Source organism: Acipenser ruthenus, chromosome 39, assembly GCF_902713425.1.
Source record: "Acipenser ruthenus chromosome 39, fAciRut3.2 maternal haplotype, whole genome shotgun sequence".
In the NCBI taxonomy this organism is placed as follows: Eukaryota; Metazoa; Chordata; class Actinopteri; order Acipenseriformes; family Acipenseridae; genus Acipenser; species Acipenser ruthenus.
In genome coordinates, this window is record NC_081227.1 from 10,341,667 (window position 1) to 10,369,480 (window position 27,814).

Consider the following 27,814-nt stretch of genomic DNA (forward strand, 5'->3'; position numbering starts at 1 on the left):
ATGGCGGCGACAACAGGATTGTGCAGACACACCGTGATTCGGTTTACCTGGGGAGACGAGAAGGAAGTATCCCTGACGAGATTGGACTTCAGCCAGCAGATCATCCAGAAGCTGCTAGAAGTAAAACCGGAGGAGCTGAACTGCTTGATCAAGTGTCCCGGAACAGCTTTATGAGTACTGGAGTAATGAAGATATGTTTGGAGCTGTATAACAAAAAGAGAAAAGAACCACCGTTGTCAGTTTTTAGTTGAACCTCTGTCTGACAGAGAAATAAAAGTAGTCACGATTCAATTCTACAGAGAGACTGTAACTGACTATGATATTGAGACCTGGCTGCATAGACATTGTAAGGTTAAATCCGGCAGTCAGAAAGTAAGAGACGCAGACAGGGTGTGGTTTCAGGGTTCGATCAAACGTAAAAGTGTACTTGGGTATTTGAAACAATTGAAGCAGATATTTTTTGTTTGCAAGAGTGTGGTATTCCATACTCTAATAATTATTTTAATTTTAAACAAGAATGGAATGTGGGAGATTCAGTATGTCGGGGTCAAATACAGAGAGCTGCAGGGTTAGGGGTTATGTTTAAAAATCCAAAGATCATGATAAGTGAGGTACATGATGCATTCCCTGGGTGTTTATTAATTGTAGATGTTAAATATAGAGAGACAGAACTTTGTGTAATAAATGTATATGGGTCTCAATTGAGGGAAGAGAGAGTTAAATTGTTTGAACAGTTAAGAGTTTTTAAAATTACAAATAAAGTATTGCTTATAGTGGGGGATTTTAATTGTGGTATATTAATTGAAGACCAGAAAAAAGAAAAAATAGATAAATCAGGAAATCTTTTGACATTAATGATAAATGATGCCGGATAAAAGATGTTGCAAAATGTTTTTGTCCTTCAGACCCAGGGTACACGTGGTCTAATAGTACACAGTCTACTGTTTAAAGGATAGATTTTTGTTTTGACCCCGCTCTATAAATATTAAGAATTTTAGTTTAGAATCTGTATTTTTCTCAGATCACAGAATTTTAAAGATATCAGTAGAATTAACTGAAAAAAAAATAATTATGGAAGGGGAGAGTGGAAATTAAATTGCAATTTATTAGAAGATGAAAAATTAAGTAAAACTTAAAAGACATTTGGAATGGAGAGAGCTAAAAGTGTGTTTTGACTCTATAAGTGAGTGGTGGGGGGTGATAAAGTGCCAAACTGAGGGTTATTTTATAAAATTAAACATGTGACATTGCAACAGAGATTACAGAATTTAGTAAAATTACAGAGCAAAGGTTTTGATTTTAGCAAGGAAATTAAAGAGATTAAACACAAACTTTTTTATTTATTTGGAGAAATGGAAAAGAAGATGTGTTTTAGAGCCAGAGTGAAACATCTAGAGAAAGACGAAACGTTTCTTCTTTCGAGAACTGGTAAGGAAAGAAAGTTTTGTGCAAGGTTTAAAAGATGGTGAGGGTGAGATGGTAACAGAAAGCAAAGATATGTTAAATGTTGCAAAAAGGTTTTATGAAGAGCTATATATAAAAAGAGAAACAGAAAGAGATGTGCAGGATTTGTTTTGAGGGAGCTTGAGTGTGAAATAAATAAAGAAGATAATATAGATTAAATACATGAACTGGGGATTGAAGAAGTGAAACAAGTGTTTTTTTCATTTGGAAAAGGAAAGGCTCCAGGTTTAGATGGACTTCCCATTGAATTTTATCAAACCTTCTGGGAAGAAATTAAAGATGACTTAATGGAAATGCTCAGTGAATGTTTTGAAATGAAAAGGTTAGGGAAATCTATGAGAGAAGGCATGATAACAATTTTATTTAAAAATAAAGGGGACAGAAATGATTTGAAAAATTGAAGGCCAATTACCCTGTTAAATTGTGATTATAAAATGTTATCCAAAATAGTAATGGGCAGACTGCAACAAGTAACAGGAGAATTAATTAATCTCAATCAAGTGTGTGGTGTCCCGGGAAGAACAGTAATAGACAATTTGACTTTGATAAGAGATACCTGTTTATACACAAAAGAGAGAGGGCATCCTTTGTGTTTAATTAATATTGATCAGGAGAAAGCGTATGACAGGGTAGACCATGAGTATTTATATAAAGTTTTTGAATGTATGGGCTTTAATCCGACCTTTACGGACTGGATTAAAATGCTTTTTCAAGAGGTCAAAGGCAGGGTGGTGGTTAATGGAATGTTATCACAGTCGTTTCATGTGAATTCAGATGTAAGACAGGGGTGTCCTTTGTCGCCGCTGTTATAGATATTTGCATTAGAACCCGTGTTAACAAAGATAAGGAGATCAAAGCAAATAACTGGGGGAATAATTCCAGGGTCAGGGCAGCAGGAGGTGAAGGTACTAGCCTATATGGATGACGTATCTCTGATTTGCAGAGATTATTATTTGGTTATTTGAGCGTCACAAAAGCAGGAGAGCAGCGGCCACAAACGACAATTTTGAAGTTACATTTTACCATTTAATTATGTAAAACGATGAGGGCAAAAAAATCAAAGGTTTGGGGAATCACCTAACATAAAGGTCAAAGGTGTGGGGAATCACCTAACATAAAGGTCAAAGGTTTGGGGAATCACCTAACATAAAGGTCAAAGGTTTGGGGAATCACCTAACATAAAGGTCAAAGGTGTGGGGAATCACCTAACATAAAGGTCAAAGGTTTGGGGAATCACCTAACATAAAGGTCAAAGGTTTGGGGAATCACCTAACATAAAGGTCAAAGGTGTGGGGAATCACCTAACATAAAGGTCAAAGGTTTGGGGAATCACCTAACATAAAGGTCAAAGGTTTGGGGAATCACCTAACATAAAGGTCAAAGGTTTGGGGAATCACCTAACATAAAGGTCAAAGGTGTGGGGAATCACCTAACATAAAGGTCAAAGGTGTGGGGAATCACCTAACATAAAGGTCAAAGGTTTGGGGAATCACCTAACATAAAGGTCAAAGGTGTGGGGAATCACCTAACATAAAGGTCAAAGGTTTGGGGAATCACCTAACATAAAGGTCAAAGGTGTGGGGAATCACCTAACATAAAGGTCAAAGGTGTGGGGAATCACCTAACATAAAGGTCAAAGGTTTGGGGAATCACCTAACATAAAGGTCAAAGGTGTGGGGAATCACCTAACATAAAGGTCAAAGGTTTGGGGAATCACCTAACATAAAGGTCAAAGGTGTGGGGAATCACCTAACATAAAGGTCAAAGGTTTGGGGAATCACCTAACATAAAGGTCAAAGGTTTGGGGAATCACCTAACATAAAGGTCAAAGGTTTGGGGAATCACCTAACATAAAGATCAAAGGTGTGGGGAATCACCTAACATAAAGGTCAAATGTTTGGGGAATCACCTAACATAAAGGTCAAAGGTTTGGGGAATCACCTAATATAAAAGTCAAAGGTTTGAGGAATCACCTAACATAAAGGTCAAAGGTTTGGGGAATCACCTAACATAAAGGTCAAAGGTTTGGGGAATCACCTAACATAAAGGTCACAAAAGCAGGACAGCAGTCACCTGCGGCCACACCACCTTGAAATAAGCCTGATCTTGTCTGATCTCAGAAGCTTAGCAAGGTTGGGCTTGGTTAGTACTTGGATGGGAGTCCACCTGGTAATAGTAAGTACTCTAGGCATTAAACTTAGAAATTGCATTTTACCATTTAAATGTGTAAAACGACAACAGAGGACAAAAAATTAGTGTGGGGAATCACCTAACATAAAGGTCCTGAAAAAGCAGGACAGCAACCACCTGTAGCCACACCACTTTGAATTGAATAAGCCTGATCTTGTCTAGTTTCAGAGACTAAGCAAGGCTGGGCTTGGTTAGTACTTTGATGGGAGACTGCCTGGGAATAGCAAGTTCTGTAAGCATTACAAATTTGAAATTACATTTTACCATTTAAATGTGTAAAACGACGGACAAAAAATCAAAGGTGTGGGGAATCACCTAACATAAACGTCACAAACGCAGGACAGCAGTCGCCTGCCGCCACACCACCTTGAATAAGCCTGATCTTCTCTGATCTCAGAAGCTAGCAAGGAGACCGTCTGGGAATAGCAAGTGCTGTAGGCATTACAATTTTGAAATTACATTTTATCATTTAAATGTGTAAGACAATAGAGGACAAAAAAAAGGTATGGTGAATCACCTAACATAAATGTCCTTAAAAAGCAGACCAGTAATCACCCGTGGCCACACCACCTTGAGTAAACCCGATCTTGTCTGGTCTCAGAAACTAAGCAAGATTGGGCTTGGTTAGTACAAGGATGGGAGACTGCCTCAGAATAGCAAGTGCTGTAGGCATTACAATTTTGAAATTACATTTTACCATTTAAATGTGTAAGACGAGGACAAAAACTTAAGGTGTGGGGAATCACCTAACATAAAGGTCCTTAAAAAGCATGACATTAGTTGGCTGCAGCCACACCACCTTGAGTAGCCTGATCTCAGAAGCTAAGCAGGGTTGGGCTTGGTAAGTATTTGGATGGGAGACTGCCTGGGAAAGTGCTGTAGGCATTCATTATTGAAATTATTCTTATCCAATGGTTGCTTTTTCTTAATAAATAGTTGGAAAATGTTCAATCTGGTCTCCTCCTCCTCTGCCTCATCCTCTACCACCTCATCCTCTGCCTCCTCCTCTACTTCTTCCTCTTCCTTCAGCTCTCTTGCTGTATTTGGTCCTGCTCCATTGCTTACCAACAACGTTTAGTTCACATGTGACTCCTTTTATACATAATGGAGGGCTGATTGATGGTTGCACAATTAAGCAATTTGCATTTGCTTAAGTGTTGTGTGAATTGAGAACAAGTAATTGTAAATGTGACATCTAGGCAATCTTACATGAAAAATTAGCTTAGTGTAGTTTTGTGTGAAGTGTTTTGCAAAAATGTGTTTTTGGTTTTGCAATTTGTGTGAAAACAATGAGAACGTACTAATAGTTTTGCAAAAAAATCAAGAGTTTCGATGGTTGTGTTAACTGCTTTGAGAACATGGGACTTTGTTTAAAAAAATGTGCCAAATCAATCAAAAAACTGTAATTTTTGTGTCAGTTGCAGAGATATGTATTCATTGGTCAGCAAAAATGTGCTTGACATTTGCAGTGTGTGTGAAAGCAATCATAAATGATATAGTGTTTTGCAAAACACGCTACTATTGTGGGTTTCCTTTCATTGTTTTGAAAAGAATTACGTTTAAGCAATTGAGAAAAACTGAAACAAAAATTAAATTGTAAAATGAATGTGTACTATCGTGAAGTGTATTATATTTGTCAATTAAGGGTTCAGTGAAGTAATTGAGAGCTCAGTTGGAACAAAAACCAACAGGACATGCTTTAGAAAATTAAAACAAGCTATCATTATAATTTTCTGCTACAAGATGTCAGTATTGCTCCACTTATGTTGTCATTATTATTATTTCCTTCCAAGGGGAGCGATTTACAATTTGTATACAAACAATACATAGCAAGAATCACAATACCATTTTTTATATGTGTTTTCCCACTGTGTGCACTGTTGACTGTTTCTATTGAATCTGCTGCACTGAAACACTTTTTTTTTGACTGCACTATCTGTGATACCCCACTGCACTTTCACTAGCACTGTTGAGTAAGTTCTGCCTTAAGCATACTGCACGACCGGTGATTGGGTGAACAGGGGGAAGGGGTTGTATAAAGGGGGTGGCTAGAGAACCAGGAAGGGAAAGCACCGGGGAGAGCCTTGGAGGCATGGAAGGACGGTTCTCAGAGTAAATGGTATTTGGAAGAAGGAGGATCTAAGAGTGGCGGTGTGGAATACGAATGGGAACTTTGTAATCTTTGGATTGCTTTGGATATCGGGATTTCATCGGAGCACAGGTAATACAGCCATTTGTTTCTGGACTTTGTTTTTTTGCTGTTGGATTTGGGACTGTTTTGTTTACCTTTGCCACAATTGTGTTTTTTGGGTTTCTTTTTAGCTGTACTACCTCTCTCCTAAGTCTGTACACTGCACCTTATTTGGCTCTACCTGGCGCATAACTGTTATCACACAAAGAAGTAAGAGACTGATGGCTTTATGCAAAAGCGTTGTTTAACAGAATTTTTATTGACTGGATACAAGTGTGGAAACCATTTGGAGGCTGCACCGTGGGCTATACCGCGGTAGCCCCGGCATTTTCTTTTTGTGTGTGGCTCCTTGTTGTTTTGTGTGTTCCCTCTTCGTGCTGCTCTCCAAGCTTGGTGGACCAGTGGGACGGGGGTGCCACCTGAGAGTGGGAAAGAGAGAGATAGTGGACTACTTACCGGGATGAACACAGCAGGCTCGGCTGGGGCGATACGGCACCGGAAACCTGGGAAGACACAAGCAAGGGGGGTAGTATTCTGATTACATTCATTGTGTTATTTTATATAAAACATGTGCAACTGAGAGGAGTCTAGCAGCTACTTACTGTGTGCATTGTTCCGAGGCACCACTGGGGGCAGTCGACGACGGCGATACTTACCGGTTCCAGAGTCCAGGAGAGGGCAGCAGCAACACGGGTTCCGTCTGGGTTGGGGAGACAACGAGGTGGAGACTCGCAAGGGCACAAGTCCAGCTAAAGGGAAGTAACCAGGAGGTGTAGCACCTCCTGGAGGACGACAATCTCAGGCAGGGGCGGTGGGAGCGTTACACCCCCCCCCTTTGGGACTCTTCGATCTTTGCAGGATCCTGGACTACAAACCACGAACTGCATTATTGCACTTGTCTCCTTTGCTGGACTTGCTCTTTTTTTCTTTTTTTTACCAATACTTTTTGTGCAACTGCTGTGATTACTAATTGTGTGTTTTCACCCGCAGGAGGGAAGCTCCGAGTAGTATTTTTAGACTTTTGTATTCTGTTTTTAGTGGGAGCTTCCTTGTGTGTGTACATTTTAAAAGTGTGTAACAAACTTACCTAGTGTACAATAACAAAACACCTAGGCCATAAGTGCATACTAGCACTGAGCATGAAGCATTCAGTACCACAGTCCCAGCAGGTAAATCGGTACAGCAAGAAAAACAAGGATTTAGTGGGAACCAAGGGAGTACATTTTAACAAGATAAGTTTATTATATCTATTTATATTTAGCACTAAGGACATGTGTACACTGCAGTAATCAGGACAGTCAGTCTTAAGCAAGATCAGAAATCCGGCGAAAATCAACCCTAATTCAATAGTTAAAAAAATAACTAAACATCCAGGTTGGTAGAACAAGAAATATCAAGTAAAACGATAGTAGAAATAACTACACCGTATATCTCTAGATAACCCTTCAAGAAACATACCAATACTGCAGTGCTAAATCACAAAACATGGCAATTAGAAAAACAAACATATATACTGTATATATTACAGATACATAATGAAATACTAATGTATAGAAAAATTATTAATAGACTGACTTGCTGTTGAACTTAAACAGAAAAGAGGGGGAAGGTGAATGCAACAAAATACAGGAAGGCAAACCAAAAATCAGGCTGATTTATATGGCCCTCACAGCTGCAATAATTATATACCAGTGTATTGGTATTAAAAAGATTCAGCCCCAGTCTTGATACTAAACGCGACCAAAAAGTAACAAACAAAACAAAAACAAAACAGACAAATAAAGTTCCAGAAAAATAACACAAAAATCCAGCAACCCAAATAAGAACGCTCGTCAACAAAAACCCGAATGGTCACTCAAAAAATATTTGTAATCCAAACTGCAACAAAAAATAGAAAAGGATGGATCTCACCCGGTCGTGATGAATCCGTGTGCAAGTCCTCCAGTTCATACCATGCTGTGAGTCGCCACTTGCTTCAAATTGTTTGCTCTTGATCCATTGTAACGTAACAGCAATAATAAAGTAACAAAATAAATATATAAATCAAACCAACTGATTTGATAAAGGAAACAAAAACGTGAGTATTGCTCAACGTAACTGATCAGCGTGTGAGAATAGCTATTGAACTAGTATTAGTCGACACGATATAGAAACTGGTTAAAAACCAAAACGACGTTGTTTGACTAATCAAGACTAGATAGATGCTAAACACAGACCAACACTTTTTTGTTTCTGCCGTGAATTAGCTATGAATATCACGTTCTATCCCAAATATAAACAGGGTACTCAACACACAAACTAAAACAAGAATTGCTATTTTAAACCAGGCACAAATATATCAGTTTATTAAGGAACTAATTAAAAATGCTATAATGAAAGAACTGAATTGCCTGGCCAGGCTTAATGGCATTCACTTAAGAATGTGCAGGTGCTACGCTTCTTGCAGCACATTATCACATTATCTGGCGGTTGCCACAAGTGAACCTAACCCTGTGGAGAATTAATAAAGTTTGTTTTATTCATTTTAAACTTGCCGTCATTGTCGTGTGTGTGGAACCACGGGGATCGTAAAGAAACTTCTGAAACCCAAAGTGGCGTAGTGGTCCTCTTACATTCAAGCCTTTTTAGCATACTGGTTAACACTCCACACTGTAGTGCCTTTACCAGGGGAGACTCTTCCCTCCCTCCCTGCGCTCCCCCTGACCGTACGACTCCCCCTGCACTCTACACTGTAGTGCCTTTACCAGGGGAGACTCCTCCCTCCCTCCCTGCACTCCCTCCTGACCGTACGACTCCCCCTGCACTCCACACTGTAGTGCCTTTACCAGGGGAGACTCCTCCCTCCCTGCGCTCCCCCCTGACCATACGACTCCCCCTGCACTCCACACTGTAGTGCCTTTACCAGGGGAGACTCCTCCCTCCCTCCCTGCACTCCCTCCTGACCGTACGACTCCCCCTGCACTCCACACTGTAGTGCCTTTACCAGGGGAGACTCCTCCCTCCCTCCCTGTGCTCCCCCTGACCGTACAACTCCCCCTGCACTCCACACTGTAGTGCCTTTACCAGGGGAGACTCCTCCCTCCCTCCCTGTGCTCCCCCCTGACCGTACGACTCCCCCTGCACTCCACACTGTAGTGCCTTTACCAGGGGAGACTCCTCCCTCCCTGCGCTCCCCCCTGACCATACGACTCCCCCTGCACTCCACACTGTAGTGCCTTTACCAGGGGAGACTCCTCCCTCCCTCCCTGCGCTCCCCCCTGACCATACGACTCCCCCTGCACTCCACACTGTAGTGCCTTTACCAGGGGAGACTCCTCCCTCCCTGCGCTCCCCCTGACCATACAACTCCCCCTGCACTCCACACTGTAGTGCCTTTACCAGGGGAGACTCCTCCCTCCCTCCCTGTGCTGCCCCCTGACCGTACGACTCCCCCTGCACTCCACACTGTAGTGCCTTTACCAGGGGAGACTCCTCCCTCCCTGCGCTCCCCCTGACCGTACAACTCCCCCTGCACTCCTCACTGTAGTGCCTTTACCAGGGGAGACTCTGGTTGGTTTCAGGTAATAATAACTGCACACAGACACACACAACTGAGTTTTGAATGATGATTCAAAAGCTGTTTTATTGCAGAAAGTAAGAAAGAATTCAAGCAACTCACTCCATAAAGTAAGTCATTCTTTTTTTAACAGTTTTCAGAAAATAAAAATGAATTCGCTCTAATAATTTCAATTGATAAGAGAGGGTTCAATCAATGAAGCAGTAATGAGAGCAGTTCCTCAGTTGGAACAAGAACCAGCAGAGACACAGACAGACAGAAAAAAATCAATGTTGTCCACTTTTCTTTCTGAAATAATGGAGTTGCAGGCACTTCATTTAGACATTGAAGTTTAAGGCACTACAATACAAAACACAAAATGAGAAAACAAATTGTTAGTCACATTATATATAAATGTGTATATGTGTGTGTGTCTATATATGTGTGTATGTGTATATATGTGTGTATATATCTGTGTGTGTTAATATATGAAGAGCTTCACAGGCAGCAGTGTGGAGCAGTGGTTAGGGGGGCTCTGGACTCCTGACCGGAAGGTCTTGTGTGGGTTCAATCCCAGATGGGAGGGACACACTGCTGCTGTAACCTTGAGCAAGCAAACAGGTACTTTACCTCCTAGATTGATAGACAGATAGCTAGCTAGTTAGACCCTTGAGCAAGCAGGCAGGTACTTTACCTCCTAGATTGATAGACAGACAGATATCTAGATAGACCCTTGAGCATGCAGGCAGGTACTTTACCTCCTAGATTACTCCAGTAAAAACCCAGCTGTATAAATGGGTAATTGTATTTAAAAAAAAATTGATATAATTTTAAATTGTATGTCGCCCTGGATAAGGACGTCTGCTAAGAAACTAATAATAATTCAAAAATGCTCTAGATCCATTTTCACTGTTTTTGGTAAATTTATGTTTTTTTATTTTAGATACTATTAATTCCTGTGTTTGTAGGAACAATAAAACAAACAAGTTACAAGTGAAATATCGCAGTGTTTCGCATGAACATTTTTACACTACGTGATGATAAGGCTACCCCTCCAGCTGTAAATCTATAGCAATATCTGGAAATGTGTGGAATTGGCATTTAACTCGTTTTGGTATGAAGCTTTATATGTATATAAATGTGTATATTATATATGTGTGTATATATCCATCCATCCATTATCATAACCGCTTAATCCTTTTGAGGGTCGCGGTGAGCCGGAACCTAAACCTGTAGACACAGGGCAATGCAAGGCAGGACTACACCCTGGACGGGACGTCAGACCATCGCAGGGCACCACATACTCACACACTCATACACTCACTCACACACACACACACACACAGAGGGCAATTTAGAGTGACCAATCAACCTGAACAGCATGTGTTTGGACTGTGGGAGGAAACCGGAGTACCCAGAGAAAACCCACAATGTGAACACATTGGGGAGAACATGCAAACTCCACACAGACAGACCCCTGCGGCTGAAATCGAACCCAGGACCCTGGAGCTGTGAGGTGGCAGAAGGTGTGTGTGTGTGTGTGTATATATATATATATATATATATATATATATATATATATATATATATATATATATCTAATGTAGTCCTTGCCTTCTTCAAAAATGTTTTGCAAAGATCTTTTCTGGAGTCGTTGTTTCTTAAACTAGCACCGCACCTCACTACCCCTGGGTTTGTAACTTACCTGCCAAACAGTTGTTGACACTTCTCGTGTCTCCTTTGACAGCGGAGAGCGTGATTTCATTGCCTTTGACACTCTGCACTTTAAATTTCTCATAAGGTGGAATGAGAACTTCTTCCTCGTACTTTTTCGATGAATCAGCACACCTTGGCAAGTATTTATGCTGAACACAGTCCCGTCTTTTCCGGCAAAACTCTTTGCCCTGTCTTTATCCACTGAACACGAAGCAAACTGACTGAAGCGCACGATTTCACTGACCTTAACGGTCCTGCTAATGGTCTCGCCTCTGAAGACATCACGACAGCCCGAGTTCTGTTCCCGGTGGAGTATTTTCAAGGCTGTAGTCAAGTAGAAATGCAGAGCTTTGAACGGGAAGGTATTGTAATTCGATCCGCCGCCATTTCGTACCGCTGTGTTGAATTGGCAGAACAACGGCGTGTTCATAGTGTACGCGTAGATCGCAGTCGCTTGCTCTAAAGTTAAGTGTGGGTGTGGGTTTTTTGTCATGTACTTAATTCCAAAATTCCAACCGGTTTTAAAATCGATTTTTTTATCTGCTAATTCTTTGCCCAGATAGTCTGACTTTACTTTGTTGGACATGTTATCTTCGCAACCGATATATTGATCATCAAGGGAGTTTCCGGCCATGTCTAACGGTATAACACATTTTCCCGGAGATGAACTGCTGCCACACGGTGATGGACAGGGGTTGGGGTGGGGTGGGGGTGGGGGTGGGGGGGGTTGACTAAGGGAAAATGGAGCGGCCAATAAGAGAAGGAACCCGAATTCCAAGATTGATACAGCCATCTTCTTCACTATCCAGTTAGTTTAGATACTGCTGGAAAGAGAGACAGACAGAGAGAGAGAGAGAGAGAGAGAGAGAGAGAGAGAGAGAGAGAGAGAGAGAGAGAGAGAGAGAAATAATACACAGCATTATATATGAAGAACTTCATTCCAAAATGCTCTATATCCATTTTCACTGATTTTGGTAAAGTTTTTATTTTTATTTTAAATGCTATTAATTCATATGTTAATAGAAACAATAAAACAAACAAGTTACAAGAAATATCGCAGTGTTTCACATGAAGATTTTTACACTACGTGATAATAAGGCTACCCCTCCAGGGTATTAATCTACAGCAATATCTGGAAATGTGTGGAATTGGCATAGAGCATTTTGGAATGAAGTTCTTCAACAGAAACTTGAACTCTCTCCCACAACTTTTTATAAGTTGTTAAAACAATTTTAAAAAGTTGAATTAATAATTAATAACTAACAATTAAGCAAATTGTTTTAGTTCAATTGACGAGAAAGGGTTCAATCAATGAAGAAGTAATTGAGAGCAGCTCCTCAGTTCGAACAAAAACCAGCAGAGAGACTGAGAGACATACAGAGACAGACAGAGACACAGACAGGACAGAGACAGAGACACAGACATACAGACACAGAGAGACAGAGACAGACATACAGAGATACAGAGAGACAGACAGAGAAAGACAGACAGACAGACAGACACAGACAGAGAGACACAGACAGACAGACATTTAGAAGTTGGAACTTACCTGTCAGTGCTAATGCAGCCTTCAAATTGAGATCAGAGATCCAGGCTGGCTTATATACGATTTCTAAATGGGCAGATCTGTATTTCTCTGTGTGTGTGTGTGTGTGTGTGTGTGTGTGTGTCATGTGAACCCTTATCAGCGATAGTAGATATTGATAACATTTAAATGCGGTTAAATAGTATTTGAATACTTTTTTTTTAAATATAAACTTTTATGTTCTATGGCATATTATTAAATGAACATGTTATTAATAAGAAAATATATATATATATATATTGTAAGCATTTACTTTCATCTTCTATGTTTTTAAACAGTTTATATATACCATGTGTTTTGTAATCTATTTGTACAAGAGGGTTGTGAGTAAGTCAACATCTGTAAATAATTACAGAAGACACCAGGATGTTTGATGTTTCCACACTGGCAATAATTCGAAAGTACAGTTACATACTGGTAATAATCACAGTGACATATATACAGTAGAACCTCAGAGTTATGAACACCTCGGGAATGGAGATTGATCGTAATTGCTCTGGTTATTCTTTGAAATGTTAACAGCTGAACACTGACTTAATACAACAGAACATTGATTTAATAGATGTCTGTCTATCAATCTAGGAGGTAAAGTACCGGCCTGCTTGCTCAAGGGTTTAACTAGCTAGCTATCTGTCTGTATCAGTCTAGGAGGTAAAGTACCTGCCTGCTTGCTCAAGGGTCTAACTAGCTCTATCAGTCTAGGAGGTAAAGTACCTGCCTGCTTGCTCAAGGGTACAGCAGCAGTGAGAGAACCCACTTCAATTGAAGTAATACTAATGTGCATAAAATTAATTCCACTTTTAAAATTGTTTTAGCAGCTAATAAAAAAAGAGAAGTTTTTTTTAAAGACAAGATCTTAAAACAATTGGCCATTCTAAATTATATATATTGAAATAATTAAACCACATCAGGTGACATGACCGTTAATGCAACTTAACTTTTATTTTCATTTTATGAATTGATTATAGTGAACAAACTTTATTTGAACACTGTCACTGAACAACTGACTGGTGATTATTAACATTTAAATATTGATAGGTAATATTTGCCAACTGAAAATAAAAATTGTGAACACAGTGCTGGTATTTTATGAATACAATATATATAAACTCAATAGGGCCGCACAGTGGCGTGGTGGTTAGCGCTGCTGCCTCACAGCTCCAGGGTCCTGGGCTCGATTCCGGCCTCAGGGGTCTTTCTGTCTGTGTGGAGTTTGCATGTTCTCCCCAATGTGTTTGCATTGTGTGTTTTCTCACAATGAGATGGAGCTAGGATTAGGGTTGGGGAAGGCATAAGGGCTGGAGCTAGGGTTAGGGAAGATGTAAGGGCTGGAGCTAGGGTTAGGGTTTGGGAAGGTGTAAGGGCTGGAGCTAGGGTTAGGGTTTGGGAAGGTGTAAGGGCTGGAGCTAGGGTTAGGGAAGATGTAAGGGCTGGAGCTAGGGTTAGGGTTTGGGAAGGTGTAAGGGCTGGAGTTAGGGTTGGGGGTGTAAGGGCTGGAGCTAGGGTTAGGGTTTGGGAAGGTGTAAGGGCTGGAGTTAGGGTTGGGGGTGTAAGGGCTGGAGCTAGGGTTGTAACGTCTCGCTCTTAGCACAAAACTAACCCCAACGGCAGGATTACCTCCCTGTATCAAATATACCCAAATTATTAACAAGGGGAAGGGCGAAGCGACAGTGCATCAAGGACGCGAGATCCCCCAATAAATACACTATAGAAACACGGGATAACCTTAAACATTTATTGGCTAAAATAATTGAAACTGTTCAACAAAACAAGATGGAAAAGAAGTTCCGAGCAAAAAAACAAAACATAAACAAGCCAGCAAAATATCCATTGCGAGAACAAAGTAACAAAATAAAACAAAAAAACAAAACAGTCCCGCAACAAAAATAAAAAAACAACGATCTCACCAAACTCCTGGGTACCCGCTTGCTTGAAGATCCTCTCGGAAGATGATGACCAGTAATCCACAAAAACTATGAACATGCACTTGAAAAACCAACCCCGTCAGCAACGTGGTGCATTACAAGCCGGATCCAGGCTTTAGCGATCGTGGGCAGCAGAGGTGAACGACACCGGCTAACCAGCCTGAAACTGGAACAAAGCACTTGCTGATAAAAAAACAAATCAACTTCCAACAAGAACGACAGTCGAAGGTAAACAGGATCGCTCTACCATGGCAAACCACCCCGGGAAAAAGAACGCAGCGGACTTTTCAAAAACAAGGAATAGAGTCCCTAAACAGGAACTAAGGAGACGACAGGAACTCAAAAGGCAGGTAAGCAGCTCCCCCCTATGGCGTAACAAAGGTACTATTTATACTTGTCTAAAACAATCTTTCCATTAACAACGCTGCCGCTTCCAGCGAATAAGAACCTCGAAATGTATTTGGAACCTGGCCAGGCTTCCGTGCTGCCCAATTAAGGTGCAACACATGGTACGTTTATTGTACCATGTAGAACCAAACATTCAATTTAAGTGGCAGTGCCACATAGTCCCCCCCCCCCCCCAGCGGAGTAACTAGGGTAATACCCCAAAATATGGCTTTAGATTTACCACATTTACTGTTTCGACCTTCTCAGGACGATCCACCCACTTCAATCTGTAATTAACTGGTCCCAGTTTTTTTATTACTGAGGCTGGTCCAGACCATTTTGGGGCTAATTTAGCTGAAAAAAAACCAGCTGTATTAGAAATTGGGTGACTCCTCACCCACACTAAGTCTCCTTCGCTAAATATCACACACCTTCTCCGGGCATTATAACTTTTAGCCTGACGCCCTTGAGCTTCCTTCACACGCTCTCTAACCAGCTTGGCAATACCAGCCTGTCTCTCAAGTACAGAGTAACTGGACTCCCCAGGTGAAGGAGATTTGGACACTAAACGATCAAGAGGACCTTTAAGAACCCTTCCTAACATTAGCTCAGCGGGAGTAAAGCCAGTTGTCTCCTGTTTTGCTGAATTTATGGCAAATCTAAATTCGGGCAACCATTGATCCCACAACTGCTGATTTTGACCCACAAAGGAAGCTATCATCGGCTTCAGAGTTCTGTTGACTCTCTCCGTAAGATTAGACTGAGGGTGATAACTTGTAGTGAGTTTTCGTGTAACACCCCACTTTTTGCAAACCTCAATCAGAACACCACTGGTAAATTGAGCCCCTCTGTCAGACACCAGGTACTTTGGTGTCCCCCAGCGCGTAAAAATCTCCCGAGTTAAAAGCTGCACGATGCGATGAGTCTTTCCATCACGCAGTGGGAATACCTCCACCCACTTGGTGTAATAATCCACAATCACCACCAAGCAAGTATTACCTTTCTTACTGCGTGGGAAAGGCCCCATCAAGTCAATTCCTAGCATGTAACCTGGCTCTTCCACGGTCGTGGACTGTAAAAACCCTGCAGGTTTCTGATTTGATGGCTTGTATATTTGACAAGCTATACACTCCTTAACATGCTTTGTAACATCTCGCCTAATTGTAGGCCACCATGCTACCTCCAACACACGAAGCAGAGTCTTCATTCTACCCAGATGCCCACTCAATGGGTTGTCATGATAGTATTGTAAAAATATGGTAATTAATGACTCGGAAACAACCACTTGGTAGCGCTGACCCTCACCTCTGGGTAGAGACATTCTCCTATACAACACCCCCTGTTCAACCACAAACCCTATACAGTCAGACCGCTGACCGTCCATCTTCTTCTTCAATTCTTGAAGGTTAAGATCTTGAGCCTGAGCCTCTGCGATCTCACTCATTTCAGAGGGCATATCAAGAACGGCAACATGCTTTTTTTCCTCTGAAAAAACGGCAAGTCCTGCCTTTTCTATCTGAGGAGATCGAGACAAGGCATCTGGTACTACATTTAAACTTCCCTTTCGATATACAACTCGAAATGTATACGATTGGAGACGCAAAGCCCAACGAGTTAGGCGGGACGTCACTTTAGGAGAATTAAAAACCCAAGTTAAAGCAGCATGATCTGTCACAACCTCAAATTCCACCCCTTCCAGGTAATGCTTCCATTTCTCAATGGCCCAGATAACCGCCAGGCATTCCTTCTCGGATGTGGAATAGTTAGATTCAGGTTTTGTTAAAACACGAGATGCATAAGCAACAACCCACTCGTTTTCTGAGCACCCCTGAGCCAGAACAGCTCCTAATCCCACATCACTGGCATCAGTATACACCCGGAACGGTTTCATTAAATCAGGGTGGGACAACACAGGAGCTCTCTGCAAGGCTTCCTTTAATTGTTCAAAGCTATCTTGCTCAGCTTTCGACCACACCCAGCTCACCCCCTTCTTTTTCAGCCGATTCAGTGGAGCAGCTTTATCAGCAAATCGCGGAATAAACTTGTGATACCACCCAACCAACCCCAGGAACCTTTGCAGCCCCCTGAGATTGGTCGGTGCTGGGTACTCCTTTATTGCCCCAACTTTATCTGTATCTACAGACACCCCATTTCCTGATACTATATGACCCAGGAACTTAAGTGAAGGTTGAAAGAAATGACACTTGGCTAAATTGAGGGTGAGATTGGCTTGATCCAGGGCTTGAAATACAGATGCCAGATCTCGCACATGCTGCTCTTTAGTGGGAGAGTACACAATGATATCATCTATGTATACAAAGCAACTGTTACCCTTCAGGTTTACCAGCACTTGTTCCATCAGACGTTGGAACGACGCTGCAGCATTCTTCAAACCGAAAGGCATCACCTTAAACTGATACAGACCGAAAGGAGTAATAAAAGCTGTTTTTGGTTTACTTTGATCATTCATAGCCACCTGCCAGTAACCAGAACGCAAATCTAAGGAACTAAAAACTGCGGCTCCCTCTAATGATTCCAAAATGTCATGAACTCTGGGCATGGGATATGCATCAAGGTCAGTTTTCTTATTTACCCCTCGGTAATCAACACAGAACCTAAATGTCCCGTCCTTTTTTTCGGTCAAAACCACAGGTGCGGCCCAGGCTGAAGCAGACGGTTCTACAATGCCATCCTGTAGCATTTGATCAAGATGTTGCTTTATAATGGTTTTTTTGTGTTCCGATACTCGATAAGCTCGGACACGCACTGGAATCTCATCGGTAGTAAGTATCACATGGTGGATTAAGTCTGTCTTTCCCAAACGGGAAGTACAAACTGACGGCCACTGCAGCATCAGTGGTTCCAACAACCTTTGCCCTTCAATCGTAACATTCAATTCTAATATCGGTCTCTCTCTTAATCCCAGATCTAGCTCTTTCCTCACCACCTTAGTGGGAACTGCCACAAAAAGCTGTGCCATTAGCTGCCACTCTGCCCCCCACACATTCTCACGAGAAAATGGAAAAAATGAATATCCCTCAGGCTTCTTTACTCCATACACCTGCTTCCCCAAGTCAAGCAATGTAGATGTTTTGACTAGGAAATCAAGTCCTAAAACTAAAGGCTGAGCTAAATGAGCATCATCCATTATGTAGGTGTCCACAGACCAAAACTCTCCATGAAGATTATAAGTCAGACGAAACTTGCCCAGTGCAGTATATGCCTGACCATTGGCCAACACAAAAGACTTTTCTGTACTTGGAGATAAACGATCCTTTGATTGACAAAGCTGTAACCAAAGATTATTCCTCATTAAAGTGTACGTACATCCAGTGTCAATCAATGCTAAACCTTCCCACCCCCGCACAGATAGCTTCAAAGCCAACAATGAAAGATGGCCATTACCAGTGGGTGCTAATTGAGGAGTGCTTGCATTGTTTATGACAGACATATCAGCTGCTATTCTAACTGATCCTTTCAACGGCTTCTTTGCCCCTCTCTCAGTTTTTGCATTTACTTTCCCCCAATACTCTTTCTGAGAGGACCAATCCCTTTCTACCATGGCCCCAACTCTCACCAAATCTGCCACCGACGACACCGACCCCCTAATAAAACTTGCTAGCTTGGGGTTTGCATTGCCCAAAATTCTATCTACTATTTCCGCCTCTGTCATACCCGGACGCCACTTAAGACAAAGTGCTCGGTAATCGTATGCAAAATCTCTTACACTTTCAGCTGGATCTTGAACCCGATCACGCAACCTTTTCTCCACCTCAGTTAAATAATCTGTGGGAAGAAAAGCCTCAATAAAAGCAGTTTTGAAAAGTGCCCATGTCTGAATTTTATGGCGTTCTGCAATCCACCAACTCTTTGCAGAACCCTTTAACACTGTTGACAGTGTAGCTAAGATTTCTGATTCCGTCATGGTTACTACCGACAAGAAATCCTGGCAGGCATCTATAAAACTCAATACATCAGTGGAACCTTCACCCTCTCCAAAAACTGGAAAACTTAGTTTAATAGGTGGTTTATAATTATATGCACGGGATCTAACACTTTCAGTCACCATAGGTCTCAGTGACAAAGCTTCCAAAGAGCTATTAGACACATCAGCCATATCAGGCTGGTAAGGCTGATAAGAGCGTGGAATAAAAGATACTTTCGGAGTGCTTGTGCTGCTCCGCATATCCCTTAATTCTGCCTGCCATTTCGCCTCCCTTCGCTCAAAACACCTGACCACTGAACTCTCCAACTGATCTAGCATTTTAGCCACAGAACTCTCAATACTTTCAAATTTGTTATCAATAAATGTTCTTAACAGTTCCTCTCGATTGATACTGCTCTGAGATGCCATGGACATTTCATGTTCCAGTTTGTCTATACGTGCAGTAATTTGCTCCATCTTACTGAAAATAAAACCAAAATCAGGAACATTACTATCATCAGCTATTCCCTGAGCAGCTGTGGGGGATTCACTGATATATAACTCTTCCAACTTTGAAGTTAACTCAGCTAGCGGCTGTCTACGTGTGACACCTGGACCAGCAGTAAAATTTGCAAAATCCATACTATCCTGTATATATTCATGATCTTCACCTTCTGCCATCTTGAAAATCCATAAACTCAGCCTAAACAAAATGTCTAACGGTCCCCGTATGGGCCACCAATCTGTAACGTCTCGCTCTTAGCACAAAACTAACCCCAACGGCAGGATTACCTCCCTGTATCAAATATACCCAAATTATTAACAAGGGGAAGGGCGAAGCGACAGTGCATCAAGGACGCGAGATCCCCCAATAAATACACTATAGAAACACGGGATAACCTTAAACATTTATTGGCTAAAATAATTGAAACTGTTCAACAAAACAAGATGGAAAAGAAGTTCCGAGCAAAAAAACAAAACATAAACAAGCCAGCAAAATATCCATTGCGAGAACAAAGTAACAAAATAAAACAAAAAAACAAAACAGTCCCGCAACAAAAATAAAAAAACAACGATCTCACCAAACTCCTGGGTACCTGCTTGCTTGAAGATCCTCTCGGAAGATGATGACCAGTAATCCACAAAAACTATGAACATGCACTTGAAAAACCAACCCCGTCAGCAACGTGGTGCATTACAAGCCGGCTCCAGGCTTTAGCGATCGTGGGCAGCAGAGGTGAACGACACCGGCTAACCAGCCTGAAACTGGAACAAAGCACTTGCTGATAAAAAAACAAATCAACTTCCAACAAGAACGACAGTTGAAGGTAAACAGGATCGCTCTACCATGGCAAACCACCCCGGGAAAAAGAACGCAGCGGACTTTTCAAAAACAAGGAATAGAGTCCCTAAACAGGAACTAAGGAGACGACAGGAACTCAAAAGGCAGGTAAGCAGCTCCCCCCTATGGCGTAACAAAGGTACTATTTATACTTGTCTAAAACAATCTTTCCATTAACAACGCTGCCGCTTCCAGCGAATAAGAACCTCGAAATGTATTTGGAACCTGGCCAGGCTTCCGTGCTGCCCAATTAAGGCGCAACACATGGTACGTTTATTGTACCATGTAGAACCAAACATTCAATTTAAGTGGCAGTGCCACATAGTTAGGGTTTGGGAAGGTGTAAGGGCTGGAGCTAGGGTTAGGGTTGGGGAAGGTGTAAGGGCTGGAGCTAGGGTTAGGGATGGGGAAGGTGTATGGGCTGGAGCTAGGGTTAGGGATGCGGAAGGTGTAAGGGCTGGAGCTAGGGTTAGGGAAGGTGTAAGGGCAGGAGCTAGGGTTAGACTTGGGGAAGGTGTAAGGGCTGGAGCTAGGGTTAGGGTTGGGGAAGGTGTAAGGGCTGGAGCTAGGGTTAGAGAAGGTGTAAGGGCTGGAGCTAGGGTTAGGGTTGGGGGTGTAAGTGCTGGAGCTAGATTTAGGGTTGGGGAAGGTGTAAGGGCTGGAGCCAGGGTTAGGGATGCGGAAGGTGTAAGGGCTGGAGCTAGGGTTAGGGTTGGGGAAGGTGTAAGGGCTGGAGCTAGGGTTAGGGATGGGGAAGGTGTATGGGCTGGAGCTAGGGTTAGGGATGCGGAAGGTGTAAGGGCTGGAGCTAGGGTTAGGGAAGGTGTAAGGGCAGGAGCTAGGTTTAGACTTGGGGAAGGTGTAATGGCTGGAGCTAGGGTTGGGGAAGGTGTAAGGGCTGGAGCTAGGATTAGCGTTGGGGAAGGTGTAAGGGCTGGAGCTAGGGTTAGGGTTGGGGAAGGTGTAAGGGCTGGAGCTAGGGTTAGAGAAGGTGTAAGGGCTGGAGCTAGGGTTAGGGTTGGGGGTGTAAGGGCTGGAGCTAGATTTAGGTTTGGGGAAGGTGTAAGGGCTGGAGCCAGGGTTAGGGATGCGGAAGGTGTAAGGGCTGGAGCTAGGGTTAGGGATGGGGAAGGTGTAAGGGCTGGAGCTAGGGTTAGGGTTTGGGAAGGTGTAAGGTCTGGAGCTAGGGTTAGGGATGGGGAAGGTGTAAGGGCTGGAGCTAGGGTTAGGGTTAGGGATGGGGAAGGTGTAAGGGCTGGAGCTAGGGTTAGGGTTTGGGAAGGTGTAAGGGCTGGAGCTAGGGTTAGGGTTTGGGAAGGTGTAAGGGCTGGAGCTAGGGTTAGGGTTGGGGAAGGTGTAAGGGCTGGAGCTAGGGCTTGGGATTAAGGTTAGGGTTAGGGTTAGGGTTAGTACCAGAGAAAAGGGGTTGGTTGGTGGCCGGCCGGGGCATTGCTTGCAAGGGTCGGTGATTGATGAAAGGGAGACCCCTCGGCGCACCCACCGCCATGATCGAGCCCCTCCCATTCGCAGTTGGTCTCTGTCGCGTTCCACCCTACCCCTCAAAAACCGTTGCAATTGCCTTCAATTTTACCATACCTGCCATACTGGGAATAATAGCTAAAAATCGTTGAAACGCTTCGGAAAAACCAAGATAGAAGATAGAGCTCAAATTGAAGAGGTGAACTTCTAGCTTCTCTTATTAATTTAATAGCTGTAACATTTGCAGACTTGGAGAAAAATGCCAAAAACTATTGCAATTGCCTTCAATTTTACCATACCTGCCAGTAACATAGCTTATGTCAAAACTATTGTGTAGTTTTGATTGATGACACCTTTGACCTTTGGGGGTGTACATATATGAATATCTGATGAGGGGGGGTGTTTTTTTTAAAACATTTTATTGTATATAGATTTCAAACCATACCTATATATTTATGTTTATAGAAGACATATATACTTATTGCTTATTGAATATACTGTGTCTATATATATATATATATATATATATATATATATATATATATATATATATATATATATATATATAAAAATTGTGATAGTGTGGGGTAAAGTGTTGGAGTGCAGGTACATAGGGCCACACCTGGAAAGAAGCATATACCCTTTCTGACCACTGAGTTAAGAAATGTAGTTCAGGGAGATGGTGGCGGGCTAAAAGACTACATTTCCCAAGGGGCTTTGAGTGGCTAGAGTACAGGAGAATAGGTTGCACCCGTGCTTAATTAATGATGGGTATTTAAACACCCCACCTGAGGGGTTCTCTGGCAGTGTGGGGCTAATGTCTGTGAACAACAGAGGAGACTGGAGTGGAGGAAAATAGAAACACGGTATCAACGAAAACTATTGTAGGTTTTGTGGTTTTGTTTGGGTTTGTTTTGAAACCAGCAAGCAGCTTAGCTGCCTGGGTGATAGTTAGGGTAAACGGCTGTTGTGTTAGTAAGTCAGGACACAGTGAAACCTGAATAAACACACAGGTCCCGCCCTGTTTAGACCTAATTTTTGTTGTCTGAGTGTAATTGCACATTAATACAAAAAAGAAGGCGTAATTAATCTCTCTCACTCAGCCACCTGCCTACTGACAATAGTTCGACCGGGAAAAGTTACAAGTTCCAGTCCAGAACCAGCTGGATCCGCTCTGCTCAGTCCAACAAAAAGGAGGGCACAAGTTCCCTATAAAAGTTGCCCACAAGTGAAACAGAAAGAAAAAAATATCACGAAAGCGTGCTTAATCTTGATAAAGTGAAAACAAAAAAAGAAAAAAAAAACGTCTTTAAAAAAGCCACCAAAAAGTAACACAAATAATACACCCTGTTATGTCGCAATCACAGAAAAATAAACAGAAAAAAATAAAAAATAAACAGAAAAATTCCAAACCCTTTCCTCTTGTGTGGTCTCTGTCCCAGTCTGCCCCATGCCACAAGATTTGGCAAATTCCGATCCGCTCTCAATAAATCCCAGCGAAAAAAAAGGCAAAAAAGAAAACCAAAATAGCAAATCCTCACAGAAGTACTCCCGCAGCTGCGTGCCCTTCCTGCACAGACTCCCCAGGTTCTTCCTGTCTTCCAAATCTCCAGGTCCTTCCTGTTCTCCAGCTCTCTCTGTACTCAGTTCCTGCCCTTTTTATAGTCCCCCCCCTCCCCACATTGCCATTGGCTATGGCTTCATGCAGGCGGGACTTCCTACTGCTGGTGAAAGTGCTTCAGTTAACCACCAGCCACTGTGCGCAGGAGAAAAAAATCACAATTTGGAAAGAGCAGATTCTACACATAAAAAAGAGAAAAACAATACATATACTAAAATCGTCACTTGTGACATTACCATCTCACAAAAACTCGAGCGTACCGTGCAAGGGTCAAAACAAACAGGTCTATCTTCTCTGAAAGTCTGTACTGGAATGAACTCAGGCGCTCAGAAACAGCTTCTGAAATAGTGGGCGGATCCTTGCCTCACAAGCCCACATGGCAAGAAGCGTTCTGATTGCCTAGATACAGTGCCTTGCGAAAGTATTCGGCCCCCTTGAACTTTGCGACCTTTTGCCACATTTCAGGCTTCAAACATAAAGATATGAAACTGTAATTTTTTGTGAAGAATCAACAACAAGTGGGACACAATCATGAAGTGGAACGAAATTTATTGGATATTTCAAACTTTTTTAACAAATAAAAAACTGAAAAATTGGGCGTGCAAAATTATTCAGCCCCTTTACTTTCAGTGCAGCAAACTCTCTCCAGAAGTTCAGTGAGGATCTCTGAATGATCCAATGTTGACCTAAATGACTAATGATGATAAATAGAATCCACCTGTGTGTAATCAAGTCTCCGTATAAATGCACCTGCACTGTGATAGTCTCAGAGGTCTGTTTAAAGCGCAGAGAGCATCATGAAGAACAAGGAACACACCAGGCAGGTCCGAGATACTGTTGTGGAGAAGTTTAAAGCCGGATTTGGATACAAAAAGATTTCCCAAGCTTTAAACATCCCAAGGAGCACTGTGCAAGCGATAATATTGAAATGGAAGGAGTATCAGACCACTGCAAATCTACCAAGACCTGGCCGTCCCTCTAAACTTTCAGCTCATACAAGGAGAAGACTGATCAGAGATGCAGCCAAGAGGCCCATGATCACTCTGGATGAACTGCAGAGATCTACAGCTGAGGTGGGAGACTCTGTCCATAGGACAACAATCAGTCGTATACTGCACAAATCTGGCCTTTATGGAAGAGTGGCAAGAAGAAAGCCATTTCTTAAAGATATCCATAAAAAGTGTCGTTTACAGTTTGCCACAAGCCACCTGGGAGACACACCAAACATGTGGAAAAAGGTGCTCTGGTCAGATGAAACCAAAATCGAACTTTTTGGCAACAATGCAAATGTTATGTTTGGCGTAAAAGCAACACAGCTCATCACCCTGAACACACCATCCCCACTGTCAAACATGGTGGTGGCAGCATCATGGTTTGGGCCTGCTTTTCTTCAGCAGGGACAGGGAAGATGGTTAAAATTGATGGGAAGATGGATGGAGCCAAATACAGGACCATTCTGGAAGAAAACCTGATGGAGTCTGCAAAAGACCTGAGACTGGGACGGAGATTTGTCTTCCAACAAGACAATGATCCAAAACATAAAGCAAAATCTACAATGGAATGGTTCACAAATAAACATATCCAGGTGTTAGTATGGCCAAGTCAAAGTCCAGACCTGAATCCAATCGAGAATCTGTGGAAAGAACTGAAAACTGCTGTTCACAAATGCTCTCCATCCAACCTCACTGAGCTCGAGCTGTTTTGCAAGGAGGAATGGGCAAAAATTTCAGTCTCTCGATGTGCAAAACTGATAGAGACATACCCCAAGCGACTTACAGCTGTAATCGCAGCAAAAGGTGGCGCTACAAAGTATTAACTTAAGGGGGCTGAATAATTTTGCACGCCCAATTTTTCAGTTTTTTATTTGTTAAAAAAGTTTGAAATATCCAATAAATTTCGTTCCACTTCATGATTGTGTCCCACTTGTTGTTGATTCTTCACAAAAAATTACAGTTTCATATCTTTATGTTTGAAGCCTGAAATGTGGCAAAAGGTCGCAAAGTTCAAGGGGGCCGAATACTTTCGCAAGGCACTGTACTTCCACAGCTATCGCATACCTCACATTTCTTCAATAAATAGTTCAAATAAATATAGTGTGTGATTGGTGTTTTGTCCTGAACTACTGAAATATAAGTTGGAATGGATCCTGGTGCTGGAGTCGACTGCATACGATTCCAAAAATAGAATCGATTATAATTTGTTTAAGATACAGAATCGATTCTTTTGGGATTGACTCTCCATCCCTACGTAAGGGCATCTGCAAAGAGATTAATAATAATAATAATAATAATAATAATAATAATAATAATAATAATAATAATAATAATAATAATAACTGAAACTCATGCTATGTCTGCTGTGCAGCTTTGTGGACTGCAGAGTGGTTTCAAGCAGGTGGTGAAACAAACTTATCTTGTGAACTTGGGAAACTGTCCAGGCAGAGTTTTTTGTAGAGGAAAGAGCTGTTCTACAGCACCGTGGATGCTGGCTGCACAGAAGTGCACAGCGCTGTCTGCGGGTGTTACTCTAGAGATTGTTAGAGTGCCTGTTTATTTTGCATGCCCAGTTAAATGGAATCTTTCCATGAACTTCACTTCAGGGGATTCAGCTGTATTCTGAAAATATCCAATCAGTTCCAGAGCTCCTGGACTTGTTTGCTGGTACCAGTACATATAAGCATAGCTACTGTCACTGTGATGGCATTGGAGTACAGCAGAGTGTTCAGGTCTCTTAAACAGTGAACCAGGGGCCTGGTCAATCTTCATAATACCGTCCGAGAAATCTGTAGACAACAACAAAATTGCAATAAATACTACTAATAATAATACATTTTATTTATAAGCGCTTTTCAAGAATATCTGTACAGAGATACACACAAACATGATCAATATATACCCTTACTCTTATAAAGACATATTGGAGTAGTACTGTAGTACTAACACACTATTTTGGAGACTCTAGAAATGATGTAACTAATAGCCATACCAGTGGTTTCACAGACCCTGGTTAGCACTAATCTTGGACTACCTCATGTTAAATTACACGGGCTAGTCAAGGAGTAGTAGTGCTACTTGGGCTAGCCACCGTTAACCTGTAAAAACTGAACTCTTGTTTTTATGAGAAAATTAAGTCATAAAAACGAAGCCTTCAGTTTTCATGACTTAATTATCTCTATTTTTGCAGCTTTCTGGTGTGGTCATGTAGCTTTTTTCTGATTTGGAGAAAAATACCAATCTTATAAAAGATATAACAGTTCATCTGTTCCTTTGTTGTGTGTAAAAATATGTACTTGATGAACATCAGCCATGTTGCTATCTGGCTTCCTGTCCTTTGCAGGTTCTTACCTGGGAGACACAGCAGCAGCAGCACTGTAGTGAACACAATAAAAACTGCAGCCATCTTCTCAGGCCTGTGCTGGAGAGAGAGGAGCAGCACTGCAGCACTGCCCTGGAGTTCACTGCAAAGAGACAGCGGGCGTGACATCACAGGAAGTGACATCACAGCAGCCGTGCCCTGGAGTTCACTGCAAAGAGACAGCGGGCGTGACATCACAGGAAGTGACATCACAGGAAGTGACATCACAGCAGCCCTGCCCTGGGGTGCACTGCAAAGAGACAGCGGGCGTGACATCACAGGAAGTGACATCACAGCAGCCCTGCCCTGGAGTTCACTGCAAAGAGACAGCGGGCGTGACATCACAGGAAGTGACATCACAGCAGCCCTGCCCTTGAGTTCACTACAAAGAGACAGCGGGAGTGACATCACAGGAAGTGACATCACAGCAGCCCTGCCCTGGGCTTCACTGCAAAGAGACAGCATGACATCACAGGATGTGACATCATAACAGAAATTATCAGCAATATCAATCAGTCAGTATTTATTTGATATAGCGCGCTTCACAGAAAAGTGTCTCAAGGCCAAAACATTGGCTTTTTATCTCTTCCAATGAATGAAATCAACTATTTTTAACTCAAATGTGTTGTTGTTGTTTTCTTGAAATTTTGGACTTAGCAAGTGTAACAAAACATTACATTTATTACACAGTCAATATTCATACAGGCTATAACAGACCATAATACTATTCAATAGTGATACAGTATATTATATTGTTGTACCCCTGACTACAATTATTTTTGCATTGAATCACTACCATAGTAAAATAAAAACGTGATTATGTTATACATTTTTAAACTGTACAATGGTATAAACTCCCCATCTTCATGGAGTGCCACAATCCTGTAGGCTTGCATGTATCTCTAGGAGTTTTACTTGGCAACACTGCCATCTAGAGGGTGTCTGTTGAAACTGTAGCTTCTAGATAGTTCATTGTTTTTAAACGATTTTTATTTTTTCCTTCATGTTTGTTTGACCAATAAATCTACTGCTGGGTAAAGAATTGATTCATGTATTAATAAATCTACTGCTGGGTAAAGAATTGATTCATGTATTAATAA

The 27,814-nt window shown here is 41.9% G+C and overlaps 1 protein-coding gene across 1 annotated transcript; it reads left to right on the forward strand.

Moving 5' to 3' along the window:
• On the forward strand, window positions 1-27,814 carry LOC131707241 (uncharacterized). Its single transcript, XM_059009514.1, has 3 exons — window positions 1-152; window positions 5,696-5,875; window positions 26,697-27,814. Exons 1-3 carry the CDS (start codon window positions 1-3, stop codon window positions 27,202-27,204), a joined length of 840 nt encoding a protein of 279 aa, XP_058865497.1. The 3' UTR covers window positions 27,205-27,814.

Bases quoted from the DNA above. Each gene is read 5' to 3' on its own strand.
- LOC131707241 (XM_059009514.1), top strand. From the start codon at position 1: ATGGCGGCGACAACAGGATTGTGCAGACACACCGTGATTCGGTTTACC. The intron at 153-5,695 runs GTGTCCCGGAAC...GGTTGTATAAAG, and splicing joins GAGCTGAACTGCTTGATCAA to GGGGTGGCTAGAGAACCAGG. The intron at 5,876-26,696 runs GTAATACAGCCA...TGTCCTTTGCAG, and splicing joins GGGATTTCATCGGAGCACAG to GTTCTTACCTGGGAGACACA.